The sequence below is a fragment of the Schistocerca nitens genome, chromosome 2 (genome assembly GCF_023898315.1).
Source record: "Schistocerca nitens isolate TAMUIC-IGC-003100 chromosome 2, iqSchNite1.1, whole genome shotgun sequence".
In the NCBI taxonomy this organism is placed as follows: domain Eukaryota; kingdom Metazoa; phylum Arthropoda; class Insecta; order Orthoptera; family Acrididae; genus Schistocerca; species Schistocerca nitens.
In genome coordinates this window covers 248,203,074-248,217,756 of record NC_064615.1, presented here as the reverse complement: position 1 = coordinate 248,217,756, position 14,683 = coordinate 248,203,074, and the positions used below count along the sequence as shown (strand labels likewise).

Below are 14,683 nucleotides of genomic sequence, written 5' to 3'. Positions count from 1 at the left end.
TATCACCAGTGATGAGAGCTGGATTTATGGTTATGACCCAGAGACAAAGCAACAATTGTCCCAGTGGAAGAGCCTTGGCTCTCCAAGACCCAAAAAGAGAGACAGGTGAAAAGCAAAGTGAAGAGCATGATCATTGTTTTCTTTGATACCAAGGGAATTATGTACAAAGAATTCATCACACCCAAACAAACAGTGAATTCTGCATAGTACTGTGATGTTTTGTGACGGCTCTGTGAAAACGTGTGGCAATGACAGCCCGAACTTTGGCATCAAGGAAACTGGCTGCTGCATCACGACAACGCACCCTGTCACACGTCCTTGCTCACCAGGACCTTTTTGGCAAAAAACAGCATGGTGGTTGTACCCCACCTCCTGTACTCGCGAGATTTGGTACCTTGCAACGTTGCGCTATTCCCAAAACTGAAACTCAAGTTGAAAGGCCATCAGTTCAACACTCTAGAGAGGATTCAAGAAGCATCACTGGTGGTGATAAACACCCTCAAAGAACAGGACTTCCAGAAAACATTTGACCAGTGGCAGAAGCACTGGGACTGGTGTGTATGTTCAGATGGGAGCTACTTCAAGGGTGATGGTGACCATTAGTCCAAAAGTAAGGTTTTCAACAGATGGCAGCACCAGTCCTGAAAATTTTGGATAGCACCTCATATATGCAAATAGTCTCCTTTAAGATGAAAACATAATTTACAATAGATTAAATGAAATTTTTTGTAACTGTTTATTATTGTATCCTTGCTGATTTTGGTTTTATCAGTATTGTGCCATGGTCCAAGGTATATTTCTATGGTTAATGTTTCATCTTCTGATGCTGGAGATATCATCAGAGGCTAGAAACAGTCGGATAACATTTTCAAATGTAAACAAGTTCTGCAAGCCAAACTGCTCATATGGATCCAAGAAACTGTCTATTTGTGATGTCATCAGATTGATGCCTAAGATCGTGGAGTCTTGCTGACATGTGTTAAGGAGCTTATAGTGTGAAAGAATTGGTACTATTTGCTTTCTTTAACACTAAAGCTCAGACCTTGTCAAATTTTAACTCTCCTTTTTTTTTGTTAAAGTTGTATTTGTGGTTTTGAATTTCTATGGCCTCTATATATGTGCTACCATAGTAATGATTGGACCCTGACAAAATTACAGTATTTGAGAAATTAATTGATGGTTGTATGGTCACAGAGCATGGTCTGATACTGATTTATCCGTGCCTCTCATGTTCCTGTTGCTCATGTTCCTGAAGCTAGGTATTAATTCTTTTTGTAGCCCATATGTACGCTTGTGAGATGTGCTAAGTTAGGTACACCCACTCTCCCTCCCCCTCAAATCTGTTACTTTTCCCTCCTCAAATAATTAGCAGATATTTTTGCTGTATTTATTACATTTCTAAAATTACTCAAATCACTCATCTGATTATTCTGAACCTACTGATATAATTAGTTTGGCTAGAGTGAATGTTAATTAGAAAATATCATTAACTGAAAATATTCAAACAGTATGACTCTGCAGATTTGAAGTGAACTAGCAGACATATATCAATATTAGGACCAAGATTGTTCAATTGTGAAATATTCCAACTTTATGGTAACACATTTTATTTTTCTTGAATTTAGTAACCTTCCATGTTAATTGTATTTCAAGTTGTCACTTTCTGTTCTGTCATAACTGGACTTCGATACTATACTTTTATTGCCTGAATTTTTCTGCATCAGAGGACATACACTACTAAATAACTGAAGCACTAATTAACAATTTCATGAAATTCACTGTAATTTGCAATAAGGCACTCATACATGTGAGCCAGGGGATTCATATTGCAGAAAAAATAGTGTCTATTTATTTTTATAAATTTGTAACGAGAAATATTTTCTGCAATCCAAAATTCTATTGGTTCTTCTAGTTCACTGAAAACTGTTAACTCCAACCTTGCCCAAGTTTAAAGCACTGTGTAGTTTTCAAAATAACACTCTTTATCAGATCCACCTCTACCATGGAAGAGTCCATCTGTGGTGAATTTGTATATTGATTAATACCTATGTCAGCCTATACGGAAAATGTACCACAGTTGATCTTGACATATCATGAGAGTGTTGTTTAATGAGAGCAAAGTCTTACTGTACACTTCTAACTAATGTTAATGATTCTATGTGTGTTGAAAAACAGTCTGATGTTATGTCTGAACTGTGTTGCTACTGTAGAGAGTTATTTGGTTTGTGACTTAGGTTGATTGTTTATTTGTCACATTTAAACACTAGTGGACTGTTGTGTTAGTGCTAGGTTACTGCAACTATAGGCCAATTGCTGGGTGCAGTATGTAGAGACTCAATCATCTGTACCAAACTAAAGTATGTGAGGCCTGAAATGGCCATAAACAACAGTTCAGACAACATTCAGGGGATACTAAAGTGTTTGAAGTTCAAGTTTTGGTACAGACTGCATCATTTACTACAGCACCACCAACTTTTCAGCCAGTTTTTGACAGAGGTGCTACCTGCTGAGGACATCAATGCAGGTAAATCTGGTAGGCTACAAATGGATCCTTTGTAATATTCAAATAGGCACAGAAAAAAGCCTTGGATCATAACCTAAAGCCCATAAAACAAAAATAATCATGGATAAAAATAGTAGCCTCGATAGCCTGTATTGTAATTATTAATGTTTTTATATAAGAGGCATGCAAAAAGAAACAAGCTGGGGGCATAATTACAGAAACCATTACCTGTATGTTAGACACTGGCTGTTGAGACACTCGTCCCACTGTGACACAAGGTGGTGAATGGCTGTCTCATAAAATTCCCTGGGCTGTGATGTTAACCAATTCCACACATACAGCTGGATGTCATCATCCAACGTGAATTGTTTGCCCCTCAGAGCCTTTTTAAGGGGACCAAAAATGGCGTAATCACAGAGAGAGATGTCCTGACCATATGGAGGGTGACCGGGTGCCTCTCATTCAAATTTCTGCAGGAGTGCTGCGACTGTGTTGTCCATATGAGGCTTTGCGTTGTTGTGGAGCAGAATGACCCCATGGGTGAGATTGCCCGGTTGTTCTGATTTGAATGCTTGGTGAAGGGTGGTCAAGGTTTGTGAGTAAGACTGGGCATTCACTGTTGTCCTGTGCTGCAGGAAGTGAATCAGAAGGGGGCCACCTTGGTCAAAGAAGAACGTCAGTATAACATTTCTTGCACTCATATGGATGGCCTTGGCTTTTTTTGGTGGTGGTGACCCTGGATGCTTCCACTGGAGACTTTGTCGTTTTGATTCTGGCTTGAAGTGATGACACCCTGACTCATCTCCAACCACCGCTCAAGACAGGAACACATTCCCTTCCTGGGTATAGCGATGCAGATAAGCAAGACAGAGGACCATTCGACATGCTTCCTGGTGTGGTTGAAGACTGTGGGGCACCCATTTGGCACACACTTTGCGCATGTGCAGTCATTCCTTCGTGATGGTATAAACTCTTCTTCTGATGCTTAATCTGACCACGGTGGCTATGGCTTTCACTATCACTCGGTGGTCCTGGGCAATGTGTGCATACACCAGATGGACGATGTCATTGGTAATTCAGTGTGGTGCTCCAGACTGTGCATATTGGCTAATGACACCTGTCCTTCCCTGAAGTGCTTGTGTCATGCCTTGATCCTTGAAAGGGACATGCAGTGTTTTCTGTACACTTTTGACATTCGTCGACAAATGTCTGTTCCTCCTACTCCTTCCAGTATCAAAAATATGAACAACATCTCTTTGCTCTTCTGTTGATACCTCCAAGTCACTGTCTGCAATGTGACTGGCAGTGTTGGACGATTGATGCATGCTGCTGCTAGCTCTGTATAGTCACGTGATGTGCACGCGTGCTCTCTAGTGGTGGGCTGTGAACTTCCACGCTCTGTTCAGAACCACACCTTGTTACACCCACCACGATATTACTCTCCTGTCACCGGTTTGTGCATTCCAGACTCTGGTTCATTTCTTTTTGAATGCCCCTTGTATTATCTTGACAAACTGAATTAGAAATACTACCTAGAACCATGTTCCATCCATCTCAGTCTAGTGAGGTCAGTGCTGTATCGTACCACTGACTAAAGAGACAATGAGAGCATTTTCATCCATAACTGCTCAACTGCTACCCACAACTCACAAAGATTGGTCACAGCTGGTTTCAAGGAGGGCATGTTTCACTCAATAGTGTTCCTGATATTCCCTTTATGACTGAGGTCAGGTGACCAATGTATTAACACTAACATCCTTATCAGTGGAGTGTTGCTGAGAACTGCATCATCTTGACAATGGTGCAGCTCAGAAATGGGGTGCTCTAGTGCCCCACCATTGGCATTCCTATGTTTACCATCAGTCATCAGTCCAGCCAAAATTTTTCCACATTTTGGGTCTTCCGTAATGGTGATCTTGTGTGGTCTGTGACATGTAGTAAGCAAGGTTACACAAGTGGGTGATAATTTCTATACCAAATTTTTGTATTCCAGCTGGAAAAATAAGATGTAAATAAAGTGGTAGTTCCAGAAACAGATCACAATAACAGAGAGGCCACGGCTGAGGCAGGTGTGCATCCAGCAGGCATAAACATGGAGCTCATTACAGAAGTTGTTGACAACAATATAGAAGGTGCTTCCAACCTGGCATTAGTTCCCACACCATTGGAATGCAGCTGAGAAGGTGCCACTGATGTCACAATCTCCAAACCATGCTAGCAGCACCATGTGACGTGGTTAGTTCACTTGTCCAGGGTTGTACACAAGGCAGACCAGAACTCCACTGATACAGTTTCAAAAGTTATTCAGGCATACCGTCTAAGTATTTTGGTATTAGGGATACAAAGTCTCTAGTGGTTCATTGCAGAGTGATAATGTAATTATAATTTATTTGGTTTGTTAGACAGTCACCTTTGTTTCTGTGAAAATACCTTCACAACAGTGAAGAAGCCTGTAATACGCAATGACCAAAAGGTACAACAAACAGTACAGCATGTAACAAATACAGAACTGTTCAAAATGCTGACCACCGTGATCATGGCAGAGTGTACAGAGATGTACCACTGACTGTGTAACATGCTCAATAATACCAGAGGTTAGTATATTACTTTTGCAGCTGCAATAATCCTAGCAACTAAGTCCGTCTGAGTATTGACCACAGGTACTGTGAGAAAACGTAAACAAGACACACAGCGCATACTGTCAACATACGCAATGTTGTGCACCATTTTCAGTGCAATGTGTATACAAAGCTTACTGGGCCAAGAAACCAAATGAAATCCAATAACTGTCTAATGAGCTGCTGGAGGTGATGGGACCCTTATACCATAATACTCAGAATGAATTGCCAAACAACCATTGAAAGTTTGTTAGTGGAGTTCTGGTTCACCCTGCATAAGACAGGCCAGGCCCTTTTTTGGGTCTAGCTGTGCTACATCTGCCTCAAGTTTTGTAAACTGTCATGGGTATCACTGTGATTTGGACTCTGCTTACTGATTAACCTTAAGACTAATGTATTATTACTGAGCAACAGACTCTGTCCCAGATTGCCTTTGGAGCCTGCTTATGGACAAACAGTCTAATTTATGAATGAGTGCTGCCCATGGACCCTGCCCCAGATCACTGACAACTCTATTTGCATTTGGACTGTGTACTGTGCTCAGTGTGTACATAAGTACTTCTTGGAATAGAAAATGAATAGTGTGGAACTGGTTCTGAATGATATAGCTGCTCACTGGTCATTGTCCGAAGCTGAATCAGTTAGAGATTTGCTACACTATGACCTATTTATCTGATGTTACAGTCAGAAATAGTATTCAACTAAAGACCAAGCTACTCTCTGATGTAGTTGGAGTCAGTGGGTTTCCCTCAATTCAGATACTCACTGCACGTCCTAGATTCAGTGAGATAAGGAAAACCCTGTACCATCATGATATCAAAGATTGAGTGTATCATACATTGTGCACCAATGCTCTAACAGTGATCCAATCAACTGATAGTGCGACTCTTGCCCATTGTGCATGCAACTGGCTTGCTGATAACCAGACTAAAGTTTGATGACATCTTACTCCCTGATACACTAAATTATTCCATTTGTCACAGTGACAGAAGTGCTCTCTCTCTCTCTCTCTCTCTCTCTCTCTCTCTCTCTCTCTCTCTCTCTCTTCCCCCCTCCCTCTGCAATATAGCAGCTATCACTAATTAAATTGTTCCTGACTGCACCCAAATCATTTATCCAGTTGGTTTAAAAACCTAACTGTCAGTGGTTATTTTATCAAAAATGTTGTTAATTCTGAATCTACTAATGTATTAAAACTCTTTAGTTACTTGATGAAATTTTAAATACTGCCTTTTAGTTTGTTGATTATCAGGACTAATTGATACTGTGTTTGCTAGTATACTACTGTGGCACAGCATCCAAAGAGTTCTTCAGTCAATACTGAACTAGTTCTAGGGTCTGAAATTTTATTCTGCTTTTCTTTATACAGTCACTCATATTGTTTCTTTTATGAACTTCATAGTTTATCAATTCACTCATCATGTTCCACAAATGCTATGCTGGAGGGAAATAACAAATTATCTTGTATCTGTGCATGTGAGTATGTTCCGTTTGAGTGATTTGCAAGTGTCAGTGTGAAATGATAACTCACCTCTGGATACGAAATTATTCTTTTATGTTCTTAGGCTAATTCTAGAAATATATCCTTTTATTTTTAATGCTTTTGTACCTTTCTGCAATAGATTACATTAGTGATCTTTTACAATGGTAGTTCTGTCCAAGCAGTGATGTTTGGTGTTGCTAGCAATTGCTTTCCTCAAGCTATGTATGCTCATCAAACTTTGTCAGAATTATATAAATAATTAGATTTGTATTGATATTGCTTTGCCATTCCTTCAAGATCTCAAAAGCTCACGAGTTTTATCTATATTTTTCTTTGCTCTTTTACCCATTAGCCCTCCTACATATTTCAATTTCATTCATCCCTTGCCTTTTATTTCTCTGAGAACTGGTAAATTATCAAACCTTTCTTGTATGGGCATAGTAGATTCAAGCTGTAGTTGAGTGGTTATATTCTATCACTAGTGTATTAACAGAATCAGAAGCCACAATTATGTCAAGAGGCTATGCAAATTACAATGCTACTTACAGTGTTTCAGAAGTAGGTGAAGTAAGAACAGCAGCAGGCAAATAACGAACAGTATTTGGAGATTTTTTCTTCAGGTCAGCTGCCAGTATTTCAATGGATTTTTGTGGGTTGCTGCATATGCTCAGATTTTCACTACAGTGCAGTTTCAGTTCCAATGCAAATCTTTGTTTGTCATTGTAATGTCTATGGGTAAAACAATATATATAATTGTATAACATCTATAGCAATACACAGACTTACATACATACAGAACAAGTCAAAATCCAAAATAAAATCAGATTTACAGCTACAGAAAACACAATTATCAACAAACTTTAAACATTTTATAATATTTCAATACAGATGTGTACTAAACAAGTAGCATCCACTTGCTTGATAGGTTCTTGGGAATTACGCCAGATAATATCGTAGAAACCACACCTTATTTCAGCGAGACAACTGCCTTCAGTTGCTACTGTCACGTTGCTGAGAAGCTCGCCAATTTATATGTTGGCTTTCTAGAACAGCACAGGCGCCAGTGGGGGCATAATGTCATTGAAGACCAATCTGGATGGCGTTGAATACGAGAGCCCTCTGTTGGAGAAACGGGTCGCGGTCTGCGGAAGCAAGCCGCGGTGCGGGAAATGCAGCTGGGAGCGATGGACCCCATTCGTGTGCGCGAAGTGTTGGCGCGTGATTTAAGCATCTGCGCTAAGGCTTCCCATCTGCGTTGACTCAGTGCAGTTAGTAATCCGCGGCTGATGATTCCTTAATGCCGCCAAAGCTGGCTCCCAGGCTTTGCTCAGGTGAAACCCCGTGTCTCTGTTTACTAAGTCACTGCTTATACGTATTTCGACTGCCTCTTTGATGATGGAGTCCCAGTATATGGAAGCATACGAGAGGATCTTGGTTTCTTCATAGTTCATACCGTGTCCCATGTCAAGGCAGTGTTCAGCAACCGCAGATTTCTCTGGCTGACCCAACCTCGTGTGACGTTTATGTTCTTCAGATCTGGCCAATATAAGACTTCCCACAGTGGCACAGGATTTTATATATTCCTGGTCTCCTCAGGCTGAGATTGTCTTTAACAGAGCCCAGCATTGACTGCACTCATGCTGGGGGACGGAAAACACATTTAATCCGGTATTTCTTGAAAATTCTGCCCATCTTAAAAGACACGCCACTGACATACAGTAGAAAAACCCACCCCCTAGTGTTCTCTGCTTCTTCAGGCTGTTCTTGAGGTTTGGAGCGCGCTGGTCGAAATGCATTCCGGATCTGCTTCTCGGAGTACCTGTTCTGGGCAAACACAGAGCGGAGTTGGCTAAGCTCTGCCGATAAGCTGTCCTGATCTGAGATGGCTCTAGCCCTATGCACTAGGGTCCATAATACACCGCTGCACTGTGAGGGATGATGACAGCTCGTAGCTTGTAAATAGAAGTCTGCGTGTGTAGGCTTCCAGAACACACTGTGACCCAGGGAGCCGTTTCCTTTTCTACGAAACAAAACATCCAGAAATGGGAGCTCACCATCTTTCTCTACCTCCTTGGCAAAACAGATGCTTGGATGGAGGGAGTTCAGATGTTCCAGAAAAGAAGGAAGCGTTGCTGTCCCATGTGGCCATACCACAAACGTATCATCTACATATCTCCAAAAACATTTGGGTTTCAAAACTGCCGCCTGAAGTGCTTTGTCCTCGAAATCTTCCATAAAAAGATTAGCTACTATGGGGGCTACCCATAGCAACACCATCAGTCTCCTCAAAATACTGGTCGTTAAATAAAAAGTAAGTCGAGGTAAGCACGGGTTGGAAAGGTGTAAGATGTCCTCTTCCAGCTTAGCTCCTATGAGTTGTAATGAGTCCATCAGAGGCACTCATGTGAACAAAGAAACCACATCGAAACTCACTAGTAAGTCGGTAGATTCAAGGCGCAGGTTCTTCAGTCGCCGTTAAAATCTTCTGAGTTTCGAATACGGTGTTCACATTTCCCCACCATGGGACTCAGAAGAGAAGCCAGATGATTAGCTAGGCGGTATGTTGGGGCATCTATATTACTGACAATAGGGCAAAGCAGAACATTTTCCTTATGTATCTTTGGCAGGTCATAAAGTCATGGCAGAACTGGCGCTCGTTCTCTTAAACTCTTCTTCAGATGGTCAGGAAGTTGGCTGGAACTGAGGAGAGCGGATGTCTTCCGTTATACGACATCTGTCGGATCTTTCTGGAGATGACGATATGCTGTATCCTGTAGTAAGTCCATCATCTTGCCAAAATAAGCTGTAGCAGGCAGAAGAACAGTGGCATTACCCTTGTCAGCTGATAAAATTACTATATCATTGTCTTCTTTTAAAGATCAGAGCACTCTTCTCTCTTCAATGGTGACGTTCTGCTTGGGTGCAGGCATCCTGGTTATTGATCTGCAAGCCTCTCACCGTATTTCTTCAGCAGCATAATTCAGAAGTTTTAAAACACCTTGTTCAACGGCACTGATGAACTCCTTGATGGGCAAGGTCTTGGGAGTAGGCACAAAATTAAGTCCCTTTTCTAACACTGACATTGCAGTGTCACTCAGTGGTTTATCTGTGACATTAAACACAGTCCATCTGCTAAATTTCTCTTCTTGCAATGACTGGTGTGTAAGGCATTGGAACTTAGAAGTTTGATGTGCCATGATTTGCTGCTGTGCCCAGTCCAAAAGCGCCCAAGTAGAGCTGTCCACCCACTCCTAGGAATCAGCTGACAGACACAATGAGATCTTCAGATGAAGTGAGAGCAGACTTCTGGAAACTTGGTCTAATACTCATCTAGTATAATGGATTCTTTCCCTCACCAGTGCCCTGCTTGCTCCTTGTTTAATTCTCCTGGCTGCCGCAGAGTTCACATAATGGGTAAACTTGGCGAAAGTCGGTATAGTTTGCTGGTCCCGACATCTCAGTAAGAACGTGAGAGAGCACAACAGTCTCTCCCTTTTGTTGCAGAGTTTATCGAACTCACGTACTGTGTTAACTATCTCCTCCCCGTAGAGCACATCTAGAAAATCCTGTGCCACTATGGGAAGTCTTATATTGGCCAGACATGTCGTACGGTTAAAGACAGATGCGATGAACATAAATGTCACACGAGGTTGGGTCAGCCAGAGAAATCTGTGGTTGATGAACACTGCCTTGACATGGGACATGGTATGAACTATGAAGAAACCAAGATCTTCTCGTATGCTTCCACATACTGGAACTCCATCATCAGAGACACGGTCGAAATACATATAAGCAGTGACTTAATAAACGGCTGCATTTCCCGCACCGTGGTGCACTTCCGCAGACTGCGACCCGTTTTTCCAGCAGAGGGCTCTCGTATTCGACGCCGTCCATGATTGGTCTTCGATGATGTTATGCCCCTGCTGGCACCTGCGCTGTTCTAGAAAGCCAACATATAAATTGGCGAGCTTCTCAGCGACGCGACAGTAGCACCTGCAGATGGTGGGCAGTTGTCTCGCTGAAATATGGTGCGGTTTCTACAATATTATCCAGCATAATTCCCAAGAACCTTTCAAGCAGATGCAGCACTGGGAAAGCCTCAAACAGCACAAGTAGTATCCACCTAAACTTGGAAATCAAAGTCTGTTATGTGCGTAACTATCCCACTGCCCACATCCACAGACAAATTTTCAACCGAGTCTCCTCCCTACCAATTCCCTTCCTCTACCAATGCAGATTTTACATCCAAATAAGGCAGAAGAGACCCCCCCCCATATTTACTATGTACCATCATTGACTTGAATGGTTCAATAGATTACTCTGACAGGGCTACAATTATCTCTACTTATGAAATGAGGTCATCTCTTCCTGATATGCTCTCCATACTACCCATTGTCACTTTCTATTGCTTTCCTAGTCTTTACATCATTTCCAGGCTACAATATCCAATTCCTATCTGAAAGTTCCTATCCCTGCAAGCTTTCTTGCTGTAAAACCTACTCATGCATACATTTAATAAAAAGTTTTTCCAGCCCCACCACTGGAAAAATTATAGCATTAAAGGGGAGGTCACATGTGAAACTAATCGTAACATTTGACAGCTGATATCTCATTAAAAAGAAAAACATTTAAACCATTGTGGAAAGTTCTAGGAAACAGGAAGAAATGTAACATGTATTTATCTTTTTATGTTGTAATCTTCTTCTGGGTGCAAGCATGTGCTTTCTTTTTTTATGTATCTTTTTTATGTATACCTATGTAGGCATAAAATTGTTCATTGATGAGTCACTAATGTTTCAATCAAATGATTGTATATTACATATCATGTGACAATAAAAGTTCTATTCTATTCTATCCTTGAGTTGCTTTCTGTACACAAACAACAACAGCCAAAATTGTGGGGCACATGGTATGGACTATTGGAGAAGGTGTGATGGTTCACCTTCTTTATTTCTTCGATTGTTGTCCTCAGTGTTGATGTACTGCATTGCTGTACTGGCTGAAAAATGTGGGGTGGAAGTCAAACATGGTCTACTTTAAATGATATAGCTAACAGGTGCACATTTACATGTCACAGTTGTTTACTTTCACTGTTCACAACCCCCATATACACATTCAATATGGCCAGTGCACTACTGTTTAACTTTCGATAAGCCTCAAACTGCTACAATAGTTTACTACTGAACATCAATGAGCAGTAAAAACCTAACCAGAAAGTTCACAGTTCTTGAAGAATAGAAAGGTATGTATGGAGTAGACACTGGCATTGTTTTAACACATGGACTAATTGTGTAACACTTATTTCACAGTTAAGTTGAAGCATTGTTGTTGTTCTAACCAACGAAGTTTTCTCATCTGAATCTTGGCCATTGACTGACTGTCAAGGGACCAAAAATGGGGCCCTTATATATCCTCACAATGATAGCTACTGAAACTACACATTGTTTGAAGTTAAATTTACAGAAACTACAGTTAAAACTTAACTCATTCAATTAACTGAATACATTGAAACATTGGTTCTTTTTAAAAGTTTCTTCTTTTATTTGTTTAAGTCATGAAATTAACATATATAGTTATGCAAACAACACTTTTGACAAAATTGAAAATTACTTTGAAGGGCTGACTTTGCTGACATATTTTCGAATATAGCCAAATAGATCCTTTAAGAATACTATTAGTTGTTGCTCCAATGTTTATGCTTAGTACAGCGTTTATATTTGTTTTTATATCAACAACAGAATTTAAGTTACGAAACAATAACTAATTTCTCCCTATAACAAAAGATACTAACTAGAAATAGTCAAAATTAATTATAAAAATCAATTACATACATAAAACTAAACACAAAATTAGATCTGGTGTTATATTCTTTAAAACTGAGGGTCAACCTTTCTCTTTTATGAAAATGCATATTGTATTCACATATGTTAATGGTAATTAGTTAAAAGTGAAAAAAAAAGGAGGCAGATGGCAAAACAAGACGGGAAGTAAAAATATCCCAGCTTGCTTTGTCACAGAGGCCTCAGCACCACATTCTTCTTTGTCTCTTACTGTTTTAGAATCTAAACAACATCTACTATATCAATATAATAGAGGGAAACATTCCACGTGGGAAAAATATACCTAAAAACAAAGATGATGTGACTTACCGAACGAAAGTGCTGGCAGGTCGATAGACACACAAACACACACACAAAATTCAAGCTTTCGCAACAAACTGTTGCCTCATCAGGAAAGAGGGAAGGAGAGGGAAAGACGAAAGACGAAAACCCACATCCTTTCATCTTTCCCTCTCCTTCCCTCTTTCCTGATGAGGCAACAGTTTGTTGCGAAAGCTTGAATTTTTTGTGTGTGTGTTTGTGTTTGTTTGTGTGTCTATCAACCTGCCAGCGCTTTCGTTCGGTAAGTCACATCATCTTTGTTTTTAGGTATATTTTTCCAACATCTACTATATTGTGACATACTGGTATTTGTTGTCTAATAAAACAACTAATGCTATAAGCGAGAATATCAATAAGAGTGGTGTAATTACTGATATTGCACTTTCTCTAAATGGAATATCCTGAAAACAACAACAAAATATCTGATATAATAAGAGAAGTCAGCAAATCACATCAAAGATACTTGGCAAATGCACATTGTTGAAACAGATGGTGTGAGAATCTCTGAAAAACAATAGTTTCAAAGAACTTCTGTAAAAACATTAATACTGCTGGAAAGCTCTTTAATCAAGTACTGGAAGCTACATTAATACAGGTATGCTAAATAAATCAAATCCTTAGAGAAGCAAGTTTTTTTCTTGAAACTGACAATGACAGCAACAACGCCAACTATGGGCAGATAGATCTAATCTAATTGAGTGTGAATATGTATGCTCAAGATTTAAACAATAATGATAATATAATTTAGATAAAGAGAATAGCTTTTGTTATAAAATTGTTAGTTGTCTGCAAAATTATGGTGCATTTGTAGAGACAACATTTATATGTTATGTGTACAAGTTTTTGTGTGTTATCTTAACAAGTACACCAGAATTTTGTTGTTTTAATAATAATAACTTTTCCTATGCCTCACCTATAACATAATCAACTATCTCTCTTACAATTTATTCATATTCTAGTATGAAAAAATGGAATCTGTACCTATTTGGTGATCTAGACTTACTTTTTGACAACTGTATTGGATAATATAGGCTTTATGTGTTTGTTAGTCCATGCTTGACACATCAGGTAGCCTTCACCTGTGGTGGTTACACTCATCTGAATCTTTGTGACATTGAATTCCAACACTGTTACACTAAGACATTCAAGTTTAACTGCACTGCTTTGGTGCCATGGTCGAAATCCAAGTAACCAACACTTAGGATTACCCAGACTTTTTTCAGGTAAGTTATGTTCTCCACACACATATTCTCCTAATAATGTCTCTGGAAACAGCAGTACAAGTTCACGTCCATCAGACCTGGATTATTTAATAGATAAGTTTGTTATATTAGTAACCACACTGGAGATGAAAATTGGTATGTTGCATGGAATTTTGAGGAAAGCATCTATGGACAATGCAAAAAGAGTAAAATTAAAAATAAAACAATGGAAAATCCAGAATGGAATAATGGCACTATTATGAAAAGGATAGATTGCTACTTACCATATACCATAGCAGAGATATTGAGTTGCCTGTGTGTGTGTGTGTGTGTGTGTGTGTGTGTGTGTGTGTGTGTGTGTGTGTGTTGTGTAATTCGGAAGAAGGCCTTTCCGCCGAAAGATTATTTGTTTGACAGTCTTTTTTGTTGTGCCTATTTGTGACTCAATATCTCACCTATATGGTATCAGTCTATCCTTTTCATAATATTAGAATTAAAAATAGAAATTTAATTAAACTATGTGTGTGTGTGTGTGTGTGTGTGTGTGTGTGTTGTGTAATTCGGAAGAAGGCCTTTCCGCCGAAAGATTATTTGTTTGACAGTCTTTTTTGTTGTGCCTATTTGTGACTCAATATCTCACCTATATGGTATCAGTCTATCCTTTTCATAATATTAGAATTAAAAATAGAAATTTAATTAAACTATGTCAGTGAATA

At 39.6% G+C, this 14,683-nt stretch overlaps 1 protein-coding gene across 3 annotated transcripts in view; it reads right to left on the bottom strand.

Moving 5' to 3' along the window:
* Positions 1-14,683, bottom strand: part of LOC126235966 (adhesion G-protein coupled receptor G6-like) — a 191,859-nt gene that overhangs the window by 109,517 nt on the left and 67,659 nt on the right. For 2 of the 3 annotated variants that reach the window (XM_049944937.1, XM_049944938.1), the window contains exons 6-7: positions 13,769-14,065; positions 7,151-7,333 (exon numbers count right to left, since the gene is read on the bottom strand). In XM_049944937.1, coding sequence (XP_049800894.1) covers positions 7,151-7,333; positions 13,769-14,065 — 480 coding nt within the window. The remainder of the gene's footprint in view (positions 1-7,150; positions 7,334-13,768; positions 14,066-14,683) is intronic. The other variant, XM_049944939.1, reaches the window with a different exon arrangement.